Below are 16,816 nucleotides of genomic sequence, written 5' to 3' on the forward strand. Positions count from 1 at the left end.
GACACGGAGCGCGGGGAGTTAGAGTGGGAATAGACAAAGTGGGAAGCTAAGATCGCTCGGTCACAGCAGCCGCATCACACACACCTCCGGGCTGTCATGGATATCCGAGGAACGTCTGGCTAGAAAATGTTTTCATGGAGTTCAGCTTCCCTGTACGTGCGTGAGCAGTCTTGGCGGTGGCGAATGTGGTGTACGTACCGCTCGTAGATCTTCCCTCGTCAGTGTCGAGAGCCTTCGCGGCCTCGGTGCTTGGCAGCCAAGCACACAGTGGGCAAAAAGGGAATGTTATGTCTCTGATGAGTCTTCTTTTGCCTGCTCCTGCGCTGCGTGTGACTGGGTGTGCCTCACAAGGCTTATGTCTATTCGCGCTCATTGTCAATTCGGGCAAGAGCATGCGAATAAAGGTCCATATCGCCAAGACATACCTCTTGTACCGCGGTCGCTACAGTCCGCCTGAGATATTTGAAGGTGGATTGTCTTGCAGTCAGAGTCAGACAGACTTCCGTGTTCATGAGATCACAACATTTGTTGTTGTGGCGATTCAGCTGCTGCCAGTGGCGACTCGCGATCCAAGTCCAAGATTGGCAGCCACCGGCCGCGGCCCGGGGGCTGCGCCTGTAGGCTGTGTCACTGTCAAGTCACTGTCACTGTGGGCCCGGCCTAGCTGGTTCCAAGTGGCTTCATCTCCGAACCGCCACCATCGCCTCGCAATGTGCCTTCAGTGTTTTTCATCTGCTGTGACCAACAATCGCGAGCTTTGCATGCATGAGTGACCCAAGCAGGGAAAATACATCCATGAGAACTTATTCTTCCTTCCTCGAACATTTGAGCAGTCATCCAATTCCAATACGCTGGGCCGAATTCACAACCTGAAGGGACGGCCGCTCCGCTGTTCGAACATAAAGGAAAGCCGTTCTCCGTAACAGCTCCATGTGCAATCTATCTCATCAGCATGACATGTTTCATCGCCTCTGACCGTTTTCATTCCATGCAGATTTGCAAGCCTCACGGCGTTAAAGAGGCGATTGTATGACTTTTAGTATGTCTTCGATACGCTCTGTTGTTCCTTTCTCACTCGTCTGACAAAGAGCTCACTTCCAGAAGACACTTAAAGTGTACAAGAGGAGCGCGCCATATGCATTCGGAGCTAGTAGGACGGGTCCGCTTCTAGGCCCCGGTACCTGTTTGTGGTAGACGACCTATCCGAGCGACATTAGCAAGGCATCCTAGGTGCTGCAAACACACATGGACAAATGTCGTAGGCATGAGGGTGTCCTTACAGATATGGGAAAGGCTCCCCACTCCCCGAAGACTATCGGATATGTGTGGCTACGCCCTGCCCGACCTGAACACCTGAACCCTGGCTTTCATGTGCCTCGTCCTCGGAGAGCAGACGGCCGCTCCCTTCCAGTAAGGAAGAACTTTCTCAGCCTTGCGATCATCTGAGTAACCTTGCCGCTGTTCAGGAATGACAGGCCGTCTGTCCCAGTACGTGCGACTCGGACAAACTTGAACCCGCGTAACTCCCTAACTAAAATATTGGCAATGACAATGATTATTCTCCTGTCATTCTACGTACGCACTTCTATTTTTGCATCCGAAATGTGGTGGCCCACTAATTGATTTTGCGAATTACGCTACAGTGGAGACCATTGAGTGTCCCGGGAAACGTGTTATGGCATATCCCGTCTGACATCTCCGCCAGGTGGCCGTACAGCACCCGCATGCACGGCGTCCAGCCCACTGCGCAACGGCGGGACCGACGGACCACCTCCAACGGAGCGAAGCTGGAGTGTTGCAGCCGCCGGAGGGGCACGGCCTCCCCGACGTGCCCATCGTCGAACCTCGCCGACATTCACAAACGCCCTCCCGATCTATCACCGACCCTCACGGCTCTATTCCCCTCCGCCTCCTCACGTTGGAGTACGTTCACAAGCCCGTGTCCAGCCCGCCATCTCTATTCAGTGTTAGGTGGACTTTTGGTCGTTAGCCGACACGGACTCCGCAGATCCCGCCATGCCCGCATTGAAAAGAGACGGCCGCCTTGGTGGCGGCTGATCCACCGAGCGTACATCCTTGTGCTTGCTTGTCACACGCGCGGCTAAACATGTCCGACATTCGTGTCCTTTCTGGCCCTGAGGTTGCCGAACATGCCAACCGGGAGAGCTGCTGGATTATCGTGCACGGTAAGCAATACTCCTCTGTGACATCTACTCTTCTCACTCACCATTTACAGGGAAAGTGTACGACGTCACTGAGTTCCTTCCTGGTATGCGCGACGACGCACAAGTTCAACGGCGAGCATACTCATAAACATTATTAGAGCATCCTGGAGGCCAGGCCATCATCTTGAAGTACGCTGGCAAAGATGCGACGTGAGTTTACTGAGACGGACAATTGTGTCGTCATTCGTTAGCTCATGGGATGTCTGAGTCTGCAGGGAAGCGTACGAGCCTATCCACCCGCCAGATGCTATCACGACGAACTTGCCCCCGGATAAGCAGTATGTCGCGTGTTTGACGCCGTAATGTCCACCTCAATCATTGTAATCTAGTTTGGGAGTCATCGACGCCAGCACCGTAGCGAAGGTCGTCAAAGAGGTCACTGCGGAAGAGAAGCAACGTCAGAAGTACATGGAGGCGCGGCCATCACTTGATACTATCATCAACTTGCACGACTTCGAGGTCCGTCAACTCCAACGGGTACCTTGGAGCGGTCTTTACTGACGTACGGTTGCGCGATAGACTGTGGCAAGGAAGGTCATCTCCGAAAAGGCCTGGGTACGTAGCAACTTTGACAATCATGTGGCGGCGGCACCGACGTCGCTTGTACTAGGCCTACTACTCCTCCGCATCAGATGATGAGATCACTTTGCGCGAAAATCGCATGGCGTACCAACGGTAAGTTTAGCGCGCGTCCAGGCCCAGGAGCACGGCTCAGACTAAGAACGTCGTGCATCGCAGAGTATGGTTCAGACCTCGCATCCTCCGCGACGTCACTAGTGTCGACTGGTCGACGACGATCCTCGGTCAAAAGTCCTCGCTCCCGGTGTACATCGTATGCACCCCCATGCTCGTATTCTTTTTACAATATGCGGCTAATTGAAACACCTTGCCTTGACAGTCGGCGACCGCATTGGGAAAGCTCGGACATCCTGAGGGCGAACTTTGTCTTACACGGGCGGCCCAAAACCATGGTGTCATCCAAATGGTATGGTCCACTGCGTATCCTGATGCATGTTCGGTGACACCATTCGGTCGTTCAGATCGCCACTCTGGCGTCGTGCTCGTTCGACGAAATGGTCGATGCCGCCAAGCCAGACCAGCCATTGTTCCTTCAATTGTACGTCGGTTCCCCATTTGAATTTATTTTCACGATCTCCAACGCATCTGTCTAGGTATGTGAACAAAGACCGGGAAATCACGAAGAAGTACGTTCAGCACGCGGAGGCGCGCGGCGTCAAGGCGCTCTTCATTACGGTCGACGCACCGCAGCTCGGAAGACGTGAGAAGGACATGCGCATGAAGTTCGTAGGTGAAGAAGGTGTTGCGAAGGTGCAGGACGGACAGTCGGACATCAAGAAGGACGAGGGGGTCGCTCGCGCCATTAGTGTAAGTCGTGGCTGTGTGGTGTATGGAACCGAATACCGGTTGCGCTGACAAGGCCACGCGGTAGTCATTCATTGATCCGAGCCTCTCATGGAAGGATATCCCGTGGTTCAGGAGCATTACGAAGAGCAAGTCCCTTCCTATGTCAAGCGTGAAACGCCATCGTTGACATTTTCTTGACAGTGCCTATCATTCTCAAGGGTATCGCTACGGCCGAGGACGCAATCTTGGCGTACGAATCTGGTGTCCAGGGAATTGTCCTCTCCAACCACGGCGGTCGTCAGCTGGACACCGCGCGCTCTGGCCTGGAGGTTCTCGTCGAGGTGATCCCGGCTCTGCGGGCGCGCGGCTACTTCCCGAACCCTAATTTCGAGATCTTCGTCGACGGTGGTGTGCGCCGCGCGAGCGACGTGCTCAAGGCCATCGCACTTGGTGCAACGGCTGTCGGTGTCGGTCGGCCATTCCTCTACGCATTCTGCAGCTACGGTCAGGACGGTGTCGAGAAGGCTATCCAGATCTTCCGGGTGCGTAAAATCCCTTGTGCGCTCGCGGGCCGTCGAAGTGACCGTCTAACTTGAATAGGATGAGTTCGAGATGAACATGCGTCTCCTGGGTGCGCGCACGATCGACGAGCTCGTTCCCGAGATGGTCGACGCCAGCGCGCTGTCTTCGCACGTCGTGCTGACGCCGCAGGACACCCTCTTCCACAACACTTGTGAGTACAGCCATTCTGGTGAGTCTGAGACCATCATTAACACAGTCACAGACGTACCTTTGGCGGGCGCGACGTTCCAGGAGAGCAAGCTCTAGGCTGTGTGCGCGCTGATCGTCTCGAGACCCGTGTCATACAATTCCCGCAGCAGTCCTGTATATCAGATGTAACATACACGGACGTCTACTTCTTTTGTCAATATATTGAACCGATCTCGTGAACCGTACAAGACATGAACTCGTATCATCGTAACGTTCGTGTTTACAATACAACAAGAACTGCGCCGGCGCCGGCGATCCAGCAAATCCCCAGACAAATTGACGCGAGGATACTAGCGCTCTGTGGCAAGCGCACCCAGGAGTAACATATACCCCCAGCTAGCGCAAGCGCGAAGCCCGTAACAGAGAACCACATGCACAGGGTATGGCAATGCTCCAGGAGACGCATAGGCGGGCCACCACGGAAAGGTCCGATCTGCTCCAAGTGAGGACTGCCGGTGGTCGTCCAAAGACTCCTTAGTATCAGGTTCGAGGAGCGGGTGGACTCCAGTGAGGGTCTTCCCTCTGCCTCTGATTGGAACTCCTCTTCCGTAACTTCCTTGATGCGGTATCCTACTAGGAAGAACGAAGAAAGGAAAGCAAGGATGGCTACATTCGTCGTGAGATCGGAGAACTGTGTCGCTACGCCACACGGAGAACTCACCCCCGCTCAAGTGTATAGCGAATGCGCCTGCAAGTACGGTGCACGCTACTATCTGAAGTTGAGTAGTCGGCTCGCTTTCTGTCGGCGTTATGGAACCTAGTAGTTGTGCTTCTAGAGTTGCAAAGAAGGTAGTCTAGGACGTGACTCGTGAGGTGATGTTGACTTGTACAAGCAGACCACGCACAATCACACTAATGAGCTGCAATCGTGACATCCAGGACTGGATGAGATCGTTCTCGGCTGCCTTTTGCCGCTTCTCATCGATCTGACTCTGGGTACGTTGAGCTAAAGCAGATTGGTTCAATGAACTTGGTAGGCCCCAAAAGTCGAGCAGAAGAATGACATACGACGATCATGATGATGTTCAACCCGGGACTTAACTCCTTTCTCTGAGGTGTAGTCACGGGGTGCCGCAGTGGCTTTCTCTAGGGTTTCAGATGAGCTGGGCTTATCGCATAGTGGTACAGCCTCCAACACTAATGACAGTGCTGCGGGATAATGAGACTCACCAGCGTCGTCCTGTTGCGGCATAACGAATGGTAGAAGCGTATGAAACTAAACTTAGACCTGTGTGCTAGAAACCTTGCTGCTAAAGCCCAGAGTCACTAGTCATGGACGGCAGGCGCACGGCGAAGGATGTGACTACTCGCGCCTTATGAGGCTCCGTTTGACGTCGGCGGTCTTGGCGTCTCGGAGAGGGCGCCCCCTCCGACGCCGACTCAAAGCCAAAAAGCCACAAGTCTGGCAGCGGTCGTGTGGTCACTCCGAATCATCAACGGCTTTAGCATGGAAACGAAGCACCAATGCGGATGCTAAGTACATGCTCCGGAGCGAAGCGGACGCTACTATATCGCGCCGGCTCGGCAGAATGCAGCGCCTCTGACCCGGGAACGGACGTACACGTCGACGTCTGGCACTCCGACGCTGGCGGCGGCGACAGCTGCGCGCGATGCTCGAAATGAATACGGCGGTAAGTGAGGCGGGGCACGGGCGCAATGGACATCTATCCAGGAACTGAATGTCAGTTATGGCGACCGCCACTGATGAGATGCTGACCAGAGTCACTTCAAGTTCAATTGTACGACAGCAGTCGGACACTTGCGAACGCAGGTCCTTCAACTCTTGGTCCTCAGTTCCGGTAAGATCGTTGTCCCGAACTTACCCACAAAGTGTGGCTATCCGCGTGGGCGCAGTGTGGGAGTGGTACATGCGCATGCAGTGTGGCGAAATGGTGGACACTGACTCGGACGGAGGCTGGGAGACGCACCCATATACGCCCATACTGAGTATCACGTGCTAGGTCTCGGCCTGGGACCTCCCGGACCTCGGGCTCGTAGTACGCACGACGTAGTATGCACTATTCACTTACTAATTAGCTGATCTGAAGTTCGACGTCAGCATAGCAAGTGTTCAATGAAGCTCGAAACATCATTCTCAACTTGAAACGCGCATGGACTGCCGTGACTCTTCAGGGACCCTAGCGTGGTAACAGCAGCGAAGTTGTATGACATATACACGATGCTGTGAAAACGAGGCACTATCTGCAACCGCCGGAGCAGTACACTATATACTATTATGGTACTATCGTAACCTTCAGTATGTATGACGGTATAGTACAACTCAGAGTAACAGAGTCATGATGGAAGTAGCAATGTATATATAGCAGGTGGCATTGGCATCAGTAATGTAAGATGGGGAGTATAAATATGCGGAATGCTGGTCGTAACGTGTGGCGTGAGGACATGGATGAGTTACTTGCTGTCGTAAGTAGGTCGTGATGAACGTCCCTACCAACTCGGATGCAAAATACACCAGCGGGCTTACATGGTGACGACGACTGCGCCGATCGCGGCAAACCAAGCCACTCCCAAACATGCAGTCGCGAAGACGCTCGCGCTCAGGGACAGACGTGCCCACGTGTAGCACAACGCCCCCGCCAGCGCGAGCGCGAAGCCCACGAGAGCGAGCCACATACACAAGGTATGCAGGTGCTCAAGCAGGCGTGTTGGAGGTCCGCCGCGGAAGGGGCCCATCTCCTCCAGATGCGGATTCGTCGACCAGATACCCGTCTTGAGGTCTGGATGCGACGACGCTGGGGTGATGCCCGTCTCGATCTTGATCTCTTCCTTGGTAGCTTCCTTGAGACGGTAACGCACAAGGAAGAATGCTGCAAGGAAGGATATGATCGCTGAGGGAATCGCCTGTCAGCACATGGGTAGCCACGAGCGACGAAGCAATTCGTACCTGCACATAGATGAATGACAAGAGCACCGGCCAAGATCGCGTTCGCAGTTGCCCTGATTCGCGTTTCCGGCGAGTTGTCGTCAGCAGGTGTCGTGATCACCAGTAGCTGTCCCTCGGTCGCAGCGAAGAACGTCGTCTATCGAAGTCCCATCAGCGTGTATCGAACAAACATCAAAGACGAATTCATACGATGACACTGATCAGCTGCAGCCGATCCATCCACGACTTCATGAGCTCTTTCATGATATCCTTCCGCCTTTGTGCGTCTGTCTCATCCTGATCGGTTTGAGTCCCTGCGTATGCGAGCGTCGATGCATGAGAGGAAGATAGCGTTTCTGAGGAGCGGTGTGCCTCACAGTTGCGTATAGGGTGCTCCGCGGGACCATTCGGTGCACCCGCATCGTACACGGGACGGCCATTGTGTGTTGCCCGGACGTCCGTAGTGCTCTTCGAGGTCGTCAGAGTGCGCAGGACGGCGGGTTCCATGAGTAGGAAAGGTGAGCTGGCAGATTTCATCGAGCGAGGCTCCTCCGTCATTCGCCTCGTTTCCCTGAAGAACGACTTTCCTAAAGTGACGAGATCGTGAGCTCCAGCGCTGTCACTGCAATGCAATCGCCTTGATCACGTACCATGCGGGTTGTGGGTCATGATCTAGTAGTGCGACAATGGACGAGGACACGACTGTCGCGGTCAGTGGCAGACAGGGTAAGTAGTACTAGTATATATGCATGACGTGGGCACAGCCGCTAGACGCATCAGCGCTACCCCGGCCAATTGTCCAGTCACATCGACGGCGGGCTGCTAGATCCGAGAAAGTCGGCTGCTGAAGCTCCATGCTTCTCCGAAGACGCAGCCAAGATGGAGAAGCATTCTAAGTGGTCACCGTGACGGTGGTCGGCGAAGGTGAGCAGTTGAGCCTTGGTTGTTCTGCATCGCCGAGAGATGTGACACATGCGACAGCATCTACTCGATGGCAATTGAGCGAGACCATCCTGTGTTTGTCTCCACTGCAACCGCAGAAAGACATGCGAAACGTGGTGTCTTACCAAATTTGGTGTGAGCGCCTAAATGAGCCAAGAGAAGTTGATGTTCACCCCGCAAGCGGGGCGCTCGGCGCGACCGAGCATGCCCAATCAGGTTATCTCGCCCGCTCTCCTAGGACCGCTGGTAGAGCCTGTGGTTCAAACACGCCCTGTAACATCATGTCCACTCGGCAGAGACTGGCAGAGAGTCATCTGTGCAGCTGCGCAGGCCAGAGAATTCTGTGAGGTGGTGCCGGTCAACGGAGTGGAGCTTCGAGTGGTGTGGTCAGTCGGAAAGGCCTCGCGCATCTAACCCAGGCAGTGTTGGCTTTACTCCACAGAACCGTTGGGTCCGAGGGTGCTCGGAAGCCGCAGACTGCGTACGGCCTTTTCGGTGGCTGAGCGGAACACTGAACAGTCGCAGCACCCATATGCGCCCACGTGATCACGTGCGGTGCTTCACGGAAGCTAATAATAATATCGTCTGGGTTACACAGAGCTGAGAACTCCTCACAAGTACATATCTTAGTCGTAAACAGAGACCAGGTGGAAAATCTGCATCGGAAGAATGACCTGTGGTAATGCCGAGTGGTCAGGATGAGCACGAGGAGGGCCGACAAATTACACTGAGCCACACACCACACAGCAAAAGGCGACCTGCGCCGTACAGCATCACTTCCCCCGGCCTCATATAGTGGGCTGTGACCAGATGCCGCTGCTCGCAATCACAATCGCCTCATGTCTGAACGCTGCCGCAGCCTCCGGGTCGCTCTCCCTATCCGGCCTCGTCTCCCGCCGCTCGAGGTCCAGGGCAATATCACTGAAGCCGATGGCGCACGTACGGTGGCCGTCCGGGAAGGCGTAGAACGCGTCCCGGTGCGTCAAGATGATCTCGAGGTAGTCGCCGCCCGTGGTGGCGTACTGGCCCGCCTGCAGTTGGCCTCGTAGCCACTGCAGTAGCGCGCAGCCGCAAGGCGGCGGCTCGTCGGCGGTCTTTGTGCAACTTGAGGATGCCGACGGGCTTCTTGGCTGCTCGAGCTATCAGAGATGGAGTGGCGGGCGATGGCTGATGGCTACGTACCTGGTAACTCGAATCCTCTGTGTCTGACGCGTCGGACATGGTCGCGTCTTGGTGACCGACCGTTGGTGACGTCGCTTGCCCTTCGCTTGCCTTTCTCCAAACGGATGGGATGTCAGCACTCATATAGAGCGTACAGGTCGGAAATCACTCACGATGCCAGCGCTGCCCCACCTACTGGTACCATCGAGTGTCATGCTGCTCAGGAGTTGCGTCAAGTGCACATCGATATCCATGTTCTGAAGACCGGTCAACATCCAAACACACACAGACGAGTCTAGTGGCTCACCATCGTAGCTCCTTGTGTGGGGTGAAGTATTGTGGTGTCTGTCGACGGGTTATATCAGTTCGCACAGAGAATGGAGGCTGAGAGCAGCGAACAGAGAGGACCTGAAGTAGCAGCTCCGGTCGATGCGACACGCCCCCAGCACCCGTCCGCCTCGTTGCACAATGCAGAACGCATCAGGCGAGTCATGCACGCTGTTATCGGATGACTCGCTCGGGACTCTTCCGAACATCTATCTGTACAGCTCAACAGCAGTCCCGGGTATTAGCATTCCTACTACTACATCGGCTCTGGTTCCTCAAGCAAGCCATCTCGATGAAGCCAAGAATCCCGTAGCAAAAGCAATAAGACCTGGCTAATTGAGTGGATGCAGGCTTCATAGGAGGAGGACCCATGTAGAGAGACGATCGCTGTGCACAATCCTCCTCCGCACGCCCAGCACGAGCTGAACACGAGGCAAAAGGAATGGCATTGACTCGGACCGAGCGGCCCGAAAATCTACGGCTTGCCAATTCGGTACTGCCAGCTTGAGTCTGAGAAACTAGCGCCCAGAAAGCGCTCAGATCCGGATCTCATTGTGTACCGTACACTGGTTTCTCTGACCTATTATCATGTAAGTCCAAATTTCCTATACATTTGACAATCATCTCTCTGTCTCACCTACGAAGAAATAGATACTGGTGAAGAGGCATAGCTACCGATGCTCGCAGCAAGATGTCTTGATATAGTCTCAACGGTCTGGAAGGCGCCTCATCCGACCGGCCGCGGACCTGTGGACAAGACGATGTGAGTCACTGAAGTTCACAACATACAGTCGGAGAGGCACAGTCAGAGAGAAGGTAACGTTCTGCATTAGCAAAAGACGTGATCATTGGGGAATATCCCATCAGATGATGTCGGTTATAATTGGTATTCCATCCTGAGGCATGCCAGCGAGGCAACACGAAAACTCACTGGAGCCCCATCTTTCGCAGTCATTCACAGATTCCATACTTCGGCTGTTTGGAGTCCGTCACTTCTGTGCGTGAATGCCTGGGACGATACCGCCGAAGACTGAAGCGAAACGCGCATGGGCTCCGAGTCCGGGATAAAACCTAGAAGAGGCATCGTGACCGTGCAATTGCATGGTGCGGGCGCGTCCAGGTAATTAGGATTTTCAGAACGGTGATAGTCACAGAAGAGCGCGGGACATACCAGGGAACACCCGCGAGACGACAACGGCGGTGTCGCGGACTGTGCGTGCTACTAGTAGCCCAGGATGCCAACCAACCGCGGAACAAACCCAACCTCCGAGGCACGGCCCGCTTAACGAACGGAAGCGGGAGAGCTACGAGACTGGTTGCCTGAACGGTCGCATTCTCTACACCAGCGAAGCGCGTCGTAATGCCGGTCCCTTGAATTTCTTCAAGTTTGGAGATGGTGTGTCTCGAGGGAGGGCAAACCCAGCTTACGAAGTGCTGGCGGATTTATCGACCCGATCATTTGGCGTTCTTGGAAGCGTTGTGTTGTCTACCTTGCGGCGCAAGAGGCAGAGCTCAGTACGTGTGCCTGTGTCGCGAGCTCGCACCGCACCTTTGTGGTCGTGCCGCTCATACGCAGCTCTCCTTCCGTCTTGACTGCTCGGTAGTCTGCTAAATGGTCGGGAAGTGAACGGGGTTGGAGGGGGAAAGAGCGCGAGGATTCGGAGTGGACGTAGAAATCAGGATCGGATCGGTCAACGAGACAACCGATCGAGGTTTCACTGGGATTTCAGGGGAAGAAGGAGCTCTTCGAGCACTTGTCGCCTTCCAACGTCCGGTGTTTGTGGATGCTTTTGTAGCACCGTAGAAATGAATGGCGTGACTCCATGTCCCCGACGGAGCCGGAGGCGCGCGCGCTGGGAGTTCAGTCGGTTCCGGACGAGCGTGTAACTCAGTCACTGCGCTCGTGGCCACGTTTCTATGGAAAGCCGTGCGTTCTAGTTATTCCAAGCGGTATGTCCTTGCTAAATATATTGAACGGGCGGAAGGCTCACATCGAGCATATAGGACGTAGTAGCTAAATAATCTTGTCGTGCCGCTCCTTCAAATGGACCCACAACCTCACGTGCAATTTTCTCTACAGTGAAATGGAGCCAACAACTCGGCAAGTTAGCCGCCTCCAGGTAGACCGATGCCAGTGTCCGGAACCGCCTCTGGCCTAGAATTCCTCCAGCCTGACTCGGAAGCCTCGGCAAGCAAAGTCTGGAGCGGTGATTAACGTACAAGGTGACAAGGCGAGTCTTCATGGCAGCTACATGTGACTTACGGCCCCGCTCTTTGAATGCGTGTCGCCAGCCAACCTTACCAGCTCCTGCACCCTTACATGATGCGCATACCTGTCCGTACTACCCGCCTTCTCTACCACCGATAAGCCGTACACCCACCTCTCCGCTCGGTCGCCCACACACACAGCACCACCGCCACCAGTCACTGCACCGGCCCAACGACAGCCTCAGCGGCCCCATCACATACTCGCCCGCTAGTGGGCGTCATCGCCGGTACTCCCGTCAAGCACGACAGACCTGGTCAGTCGCCGCACATTTTTATATGGCCGCTAAGTTGCTACCTGTCGGTACGGATCTCTGCTAACCCCTACACCGGAAGCCGGTATCCGAACATGGTTCCGTCGGGCACCGTGGTCACCTACCAATCCGTGAATCTATCTCCACGCAGAGAGTAGTCGCGGCCTCTTGCTATGTACGACCCGATCACCCTTACATGTACTCCGTGCCACTTAGTAAGTGTAGTACTGACTATTGAATCGCTCACTTAGACCTAGGGAGGAACTTGAGGGACGTTTGCCTCCCCGCTGAAAAACCCCCGGCCTCCACTCTACTATGCTCAGTGTATATGTATGACCGTCAGGTGTGCACCTGCAGCTTTGCCGCCATTCACCTATGATTTCACCTTACTGATGCGCATGTACACTTCTGGCATAGTGCATTTATCTTCCTTCTCCACACAGCATCGCTGCGATCTTGTTACCCGCGCTTGACTCAGTGACCGGACAAGCTACAACCATACTTGATACTGCGTGTTTGGGGTTCGTCTACCTTGTGTGATCCATAATGACTAGATGCATGCATATAGTCGCCATTTATAATGCCGAGCGGCAGAAAGACCAGCCTATCCAGAGCCTATCACATGAATGTATCGTTGTGCCTAAGTAGTTCCAGTTGGCTTGCCAAGTTTTCAGTTGCCTCGATCTTAGCCTGTTGTCCAACCATCATAGCCCCGGATTTCGGGCGTTGCTCGATGCTTATATCTTGGACAATATTCTCCTCGACTATGATATACCAAGGAGGTCACCGGCTATTAATCACCATCAAGTCGCCCGCCTAGCGCCCGTGACCTTGACTACTCGCCTCCCGCGCCGCAGCACCTCAAAGCTTCATCTCCCCACGGCTCATGTCTTTCTGCTCTCCTCGCTGAATACTCGACGCCATGGGCCAGTTCTCTATGTTTCGAAAGTACAGAGACTATGTACCCTTGTGGAACGAGCAAGTTTCGACCGCGAAGTCGAAAAGGCGGTGGACGCCAGGTGGCATCGCTATAGGCCTGTCGATAATACTCAACGTGATATTCATATGGAGGTGGTGGGTTGGGGTGACACCGACGGCATTGGACAATTATCAACACCTGTGAGTTTCATATCCTACTGCACAGTTCCTAGTTGTAGATTGGGACTTGGAACGGGACGCAGTGAGGGCCGTTCACGGCTCTGCCATCCGTTCCTATCCTTGAAGACCACATTCGTCCATGCGCTGAGCAGCGGCCCATAGAAATGAATACTCCTTACTCGCGCCAGACGTCGCTATCCTCCCAGCGAGCTCTGAGAACGCCATTGTGACGAGCCTGTACACGGACGCGTTCGCCACCGCCGTCGCCACGCTTGGGCATACCATCAGCAAAGTGAACAGCTCCGCGAGCAAGATCATGATCTACCTCCCCGAAAAGACGTCTCCGCGCGCGGTCTGCATCGCGAGCGCGAGCGGCTTCACGCCGCACCCCGTCGCGCGCATTGCGCCGCCGCATCCAGGCGTGCACCGCCACTTCCTCGATCAGTACTCGAAGCTGCAGCTCTGGGACCTCGAGCGGCTCGGGATCAAGAGCCTTGTGTACCTCGACGCTGACACGCTCGTGTACCGCAACTTCGACGAGCTCTTCAGCCTGCCGTACCGCTTCGCCGCGGTGCCGGACGTGTTCCTCGACGACCGCGGGTTCTCGTCGGGCTTCAACGCGGGAATGCTGTTCTTGCGCCCATCGCGTGAGGTGCTCAAGGACATGGTGTCGAAGATCGGGACGGCAGACTACCCGGCAGAGGACGCGGAGCAATCGTTCCTGAATCATTACTTCGGGAAGGAGGCGCTCCGGCTGCCGTTCACGTACAACGGGAACATGGCTATCAAGAAGCGCACGAAGGCGATGTGGGCGGACCTGAAGGAGAGCATCCACGTCGTGCATTACACGCTCGTGAAGCCGTTCCTCCAGGGTGACTATGCGGAAGTGCCCATCGACAAGCTGGAGAAGAACATCAAGAGCAAGATGGGCAAGCACGGCGGGATATTCGTTGACGAGCTGAATGAGTGGGCCCAGGCGTGGCGGGAGACGGAGGAGAAGTACGGGGATACATTTGCAGAGTGCGGGGCACTTGCTTCGTCATGAAAAGTCTGGTGCGTTGTCTGGTTCACTGTCTCCCTGAAGCAGGAATACTCATGGTACCCTTGCAAAGTGGTCCGCGTGTGCTTCCAGGCGCATAATATTTATTCACATATTCACTGTATTCATATTATCAATGCTGCGCTGCTGTCCATCTGCAAGTATCACTGTCTGCATTCACACTGACAGCGCAAATCGTTAGCCTGTGAGCAATACTTGCTGCACTTTGCAGTGATCTGAGTTTCGACGACATACGTCACTCTAGGAACAGTCTTACGGGGAAAGCCACCAGTGAGCCAGGGAAGACGTTCACGGAGTCATCGGTACCGGTAAGGAGTGCTCATACTTGTAGCAGCCTACAGCAGTATTAGACGGACCTTTCGAGCTGCGTACTAGATAGCCAGGGGCCCGAAGTGATGTCCATTGCGTGGTATGTAGTGTGATGCCAAATGGTCTTGTTCGAGTTGTTGGCCGCGATGTCTTTGTGCCGCAATTGCAACCGACGAGGATCGTTTGCGTTTCACAGCGCATTGGAACCACCTGTATATCGTACACGTCATATCTCGACAAGATCTACTGCGTGAGAGTAGCACCAACGCGACAGCAAGAGAAAACATCGCTACAGAGCATTTAGAATCACACGTAGAATATCAATACACAGTCAAGTCCTGTAAGCGCCACCGCCGTAACGGACCTAACCACCAGATCGACGGAGGTTGCTCGGCCACTGTCCGCGCATCTTCAGCCTTCGACAATGGTCTCGCCACAGTATAAGCATCCTCCTCGCGTGCCTCATGTCGTATATGCGGTGCGGCCTCCTCAGAAACTACTTCGACGCCAGACGCTCCGCCCAGCTTGGAATTGTTTGCTGCTTTGGTTGGCGAACCGGTGAACTCGGCATCCTCATCCGACTCGGATGCAACGATCGTTGCGTCGTCTCTAGCTTCAGCCGCGCGCCGCCGTGCGCGGTGCAGCCCAAAGCTTCCCATGCCCCATCCGACGGCGGCGCCGCGCCCACCTCTGTCTCGCCGACTCCGCTCTACACGCTCTACAGCCTGAGCGCGCGTCGCCTGGAGGTGCTCGCGTCTCCAATACAGGAACCACTCATACAGCGGCCTGCTTGATGTATGGCCCGCAGCGCTCGAGTGGAACGTACCACTAGACGTCGTGGCAGTGTTCGTGCTACCCAGTATAGGTCGCTCCTCACTTCCGGCGCGTCGAAGACCTAGCGCACCGGTGACGCCTCGAAGCACGGTCTCCGCGCGCTCGCGCTGCTGGCGGCGGCGCGTGTTGCGCAGTGCGCGTTTCTGCTTGCGCTTTTCCTCGCGGCAGAGCAGCTCGTCCACCGCGCCGACGCCCATGCCCGCGCCGACCCACCACCACCAGCCGAGAAAACTCTGCCAGAGGATGATCGCCCACATGAGCTGCGGCATCCACGTGTACTGCTCCTTCGTCGGCACGTAAACGAACGCGATCGCCGTTGACATGGGTGCGAGCGTGAGCGCGCCTACTCCGAACGCGGCTGTGCCCCCGTCCATGCGCCAAGCGTTCTGGCGGTTTACGAGAAAGCCCCAAATGAAGAGCGCAGCGGTGAAGAGCAGGGAAAGGGTCGCATTGCAGATGTTCTGGACCGCCGCGACCGACTCGAGCAGCTTGCTCCGGGCGATCACACGCAGCAACTGCATGATGGCAGACGTTACGGCGAGTGGCGCCAACAGGATATAAATAAGCCGCTTCTCCAGCTTGGACGGGAAAAGGAGGGTTAGAAATTGAATGTGCGTTATCTGCAGGGCTGTTAAAGAGGCTACGAAGAGGGCAGATGTACCAACGTGCCTGTATGAGGGCGGAGCATGTGGCGGTCATGAGGGACCAGGCGGCTAGGTCTGCAGTAGGCCAACTGACAAACACGGGAGGGCTCGGCGGGATGTCGACGGCGAGGTAGTTGAGCATGTATGGCCAGGTCTGGCTCTGGGAATCGACGGCGCTGAAGACGATGTGCGTCGTCACGATTGAGCAGACGAGCAGCGTGAGCACGCCAGAGAGCTGGAGCACGAAGTTGACGGGTGCCATCGGCCAGTGGTACTGCGCGGTAAAGAGCAGCTGTATGAGCAGCACCGATGACAGAGTGAGCACAATCCCATTGAGCACGACCTGTACGGGCAGCGAGCGAGGAAATGGCGGCCTCAACTCGAGGATGGGATCGCGCGGATAGCTACCCGCAGCTCAGCTCAGTGCGAGTGAATGAACGAGCGATGGACTACGCACCCAGGGTCTGCGTACACTGTGTAGTCGGGTGGTGTCTCCTGCGCCCACACACACCCAGCGAGCAAGAGACAGAGGAGGATGCGGTGGGCGTGTCTGGTCATGAAAGTGGAGGACAAGGCATGAGGGCGAGGTTGACCGCGTCCGACTCAAGTCCGCCTGTCTTCCATTGCCGCTCGTCCCTATAAATAGGACTGCTTCACCCGGAGATACGTGTTTGGTG

At 55.4% G+C, this 16,816-nt stretch overlaps 7 protein-coding genes across 7 annotated transcripts; 3 read left to right on the forward strand and 4 right to left on the reverse strand.

Moving 5' to 3' along the window:
* The first annotated feature begins 1,165 nt into the window (after nucleotides 1-1,165).
* C8Q71DRAFT_161332 (uncharacterized protein) lies at nucleotides 1,166-2,295 on the forward strand. Its single transcript, XM_047916687.1, has 4 exons — nucleotides 1,166-1,410; nucleotides 1,467-1,575; nucleotides 1,644-2,186; nucleotides 2,237-2,295. Exons 1-3 carry the CDS (start codon nucleotides 1,370-1,372, stop codon nucleotides 2,103-2,105), a joined length of 612 nt encoding a protein of 203 aa, XP_047776768.1. The 5' UTR covers nucleotides 1,166-1,369; the 3' UTR covers nucleotides 2,106-2,186; nucleotides 2,237-2,295.
* Nucleotides 1,982-4,670, forward strand: C8Q71DRAFT_161288 (glyoxylate dehydrogenase). Its single transcript, XM_047916685.1, has 15 exons — nucleotides 1,982-2,186; nucleotides 2,237-2,269; nucleotides 2,324-2,375; nucleotides 2,441-2,503; nucleotides 2,555-2,684; nucleotides 2,745-2,780; nucleotides 2,836-2,900; nucleotides 2,964-3,057; nucleotides 3,124-3,210; nucleotides 3,266-3,342; nucleotides 3,398-3,611; nucleotides 3,676-3,736; nucleotides 3,792-4,132; nucleotides 4,191-4,323; nucleotides 4,375-4,670. Exons 1-15 carry the CDS (start codon nucleotides 2,108-2,110, stop codon nucleotides 4,416-4,418), a joined length of 1,509 nt encoding a protein of 502 aa, XP_047776769.1. The 5' UTR covers nucleotides 1,982-2,107; the 3' UTR covers nucleotides 4,419-4,670.
* On the reverse strand, nucleotides 4,500-5,785 carry C8Q71DRAFT_161276 (uncharacterized protein). Its single transcript, XM_047916684.1, has 5 exons — nucleotides 5,532-5,785; nucleotides 5,404-5,447; nucleotides 5,207-5,293; nucleotides 5,023-5,155; nucleotides 4,500-4,967 (listed from the first exon to the last, which is right to left on the reverse strand). The coding sequence occupies exons 1-5, from the start codon at nucleotides 5,551-5,553 to the stop codon at nucleotides 4,582-4,584; spliced, it is 672 nt and encodes a 223-aa protein (XP_047776770.1). The 5' UTR covers nucleotides 5,554-5,785; the 3' UTR covers nucleotides 4,500-4,581.
* Nucleotides 5,786-6,500: 715 nt separating this feature from the next.
* On the reverse strand, nucleotides 6,501-8,292 carry C8Q71DRAFT_771196 (uncharacterized protein). Its single transcript, XM_047924343.1, has 6 exons — nucleotides 7,896-8,292; nucleotides 7,623-7,832; nucleotides 7,456-7,559; nucleotides 7,267-7,402; nucleotides 6,847-7,210; nucleotides 6,501-6,780 (listed from the first exon to the last, which is right to left on the reverse strand). The coding sequence occupies exons 1-6, from the start codon at nucleotides 7,912-7,914 to the stop codon at nucleotides 6,774-6,776; spliced, it is 840 nt and encodes a 279-aa protein (XP_047776771.1). The 5' UTR covers nucleotides 7,915-8,292; the 3' UTR covers nucleotides 6,501-6,773.
* A 683-nt stretch (nucleotides 8,293-8,975) lies between these two features.
* Nucleotides 8,976-9,658, reverse strand: C8Q71DRAFT_725321 (uncharacterized protein; the record flags this gene model as incomplete). Its single annotated transcript, XM_047921689.1, has 4 exons — nucleotides 8,976-9,326; nucleotides 9,370-9,459; nucleotides 9,522-9,605; nucleotides 9,656-9,658. The coding sequence occupies 4 exons, from the start codon at nucleotides 9,656-9,658 to the stop codon at nucleotides 8,976-8,978; spliced, it is 528 nt and encodes a 175-aa protein (XP_047776772.1).
* Nucleotides 9,659-12,881: 3,223 nt separating this feature from the next.
* Nucleotides 12,882-14,615, forward strand: C8Q71DRAFT_161591 (nucleotide-diphospho-sugar transferase). The gene is made up of 4 exons (XM_047916688.1): nucleotides 12,882-13,313; nucleotides 13,455-14,345; nucleotides 14,405-14,536; nucleotides 14,597-14,615. Exons 1-2 carry the CDS (start codon nucleotides 13,117-13,119, stop codon nucleotides 14,335-14,337), a joined length of 1,080 nt encoding a protein of 359 aa, XP_047776773.1. The 5' UTR covers nucleotides 12,882-13,116; the 3' UTR covers nucleotides 14,338-14,345; nucleotides 14,405-14,536; nucleotides 14,597-14,615.
* Nucleotides 14,616-14,981: 366 nt separating this feature from the next.
* C8Q71DRAFT_797926 (uncharacterized protein) lies at nucleotides 14,982-16,697 on the reverse strand (the record flags this gene model as incomplete). Its single annotated transcript, XM_047925777.1, has 4 exons — nucleotides 14,982-15,274; nucleotides 15,350-16,115; nucleotides 16,165-16,543; nucleotides 16,597-16,697. 4 exons carry the CDS (start codon nucleotides 16,695-16,697, stop codon nucleotides 14,982-14,984), a joined length of 1,539 nt encoding a protein of 512 aa, XP_047776774.1.
* Between the last annotated feature and the right edge of the window lie 119 nt (nucleotides 16,698-16,816).

The sequence above is a fragment of the Rhodofomes roseus genome, assembly GCF_022264815.1.
Source record: "Rhodofomes roseus strain CIRM-BRFM 1785 chromosome Unknown C8Q71scaffold_16, whole genome shotgun sequence".
NCBI classification, from domain to species: domain Eukaryota; kingdom Fungi; phylum Basidiomycota; class Agaricomycetes; order Polyporales; family Fomitopsidaceae; genus Rhodofomes; species Rhodofomes roseus.

What these genes read in the sequence shown, in the direction of transcription:
- C8Q71DRAFT_771196 (XM_047924343.1), bottom strand. An exon ending in GGAGCACCCTATACGCAACT is followed by an intron (nt 7,560 to 7,622) that starts GTGAGGCACACC and finishes TCGCATACGCAG; the next exon opens with GGACTCAAACCGATCAGGAT. An exon ending in TGTCATTCATCTATGTGCAG is followed by an intron (nt 7,211 to 7,266) that starts GTACGAATTGCT and finishes CGATTCCCTCAG; the next exon opens with CGATCATATCCTTCCTTGCA.
- C8Q71DRAFT_161332 (XM_047916687.1), top strand. Translation starts at nt 1,370, where the DNA reads ATGTGCCTCGTCCTCGGAGAGCAGACGGCCGCTCCCTTCCA. An exon ending in CAGACGGCCGCTCCCTTCCA is followed by an intron (nt 1,411 to 1,466) that starts GTAAGGAAGAAC and finishes GCCGCTGTTCAG; the next exon opens with GAATGACAGGCCGTCTGTCC. An exon ending in TTATTCTCCTGTCATTCTAC is followed by an intron (nt 1,576 to 1,643) that starts GTACGCACTTCT and finishes ATTACGCTACAG; the next exon opens with TGGAGACCATTGAGTGTCCC.
- C8Q71DRAFT_161288 (XM_047916685.1), top strand. Translation starts at nt 2,108, where the DNA reads ATGTCCGACATTCGTGTCCTTTCTGGCCCTGAGGTTGCCGAACATGCC. An exon ending in CTGCTGGATTATCGTGCACG is followed by an intron (nt 2,187 to 2,236) that starts GTAAGCAATACT and finishes CACCATTTACAG; the next exon opens with GGAAAGTGTACGACGTCACT. An exon ending in AATCGCATGGCGTACCAACG is followed by an intron (nt 2,901 to 2,963) that starts GTAAGTTTAGCG and finishes CGTGCATCGCAG; the next exon opens with AGTATGGTTCAGACCTCGCA.
- C8Q71DRAFT_161276 (XM_047916684.1), bottom strand. Translation starts at nt 5,553, where the DNA reads ATGCCGCAACAGGACGACGCTG. An exon ending in ACTACACCTCAGAGAAAGGA is followed by an intron (nt 5,294 to 5,403) that starts GTTAAGTCCCGG and finishes CAACGTACCCAG; the next exon opens with AGTCAGATCGATGAGAAGCG. An exon ending in TGCAGCTCATTAGTGTGATT is followed by an intron (nt 5,156 to 5,206) that starts GTGCGTGGTCTG and finishes GTCACGTCCTAG; the next exon opens with ACTACCTTCTTTGCAACTCT.
- C8Q71DRAFT_161591 (XM_047916688.1), top strand. Translation starts at nt 13,117, where the DNA reads ATGGGCCAGTTCTCTATGTTTCGAAAGTACAGAGACTATGTACCCTTG. An exon ending in TTGGACAATTATCAACACCT is followed by an intron (nt 13,314 to 13,454) that starts GTGAGTTTCATA and finishes AGCGGCCCATAG; the next exon opens with AAATGAATACTCCTTACTCG.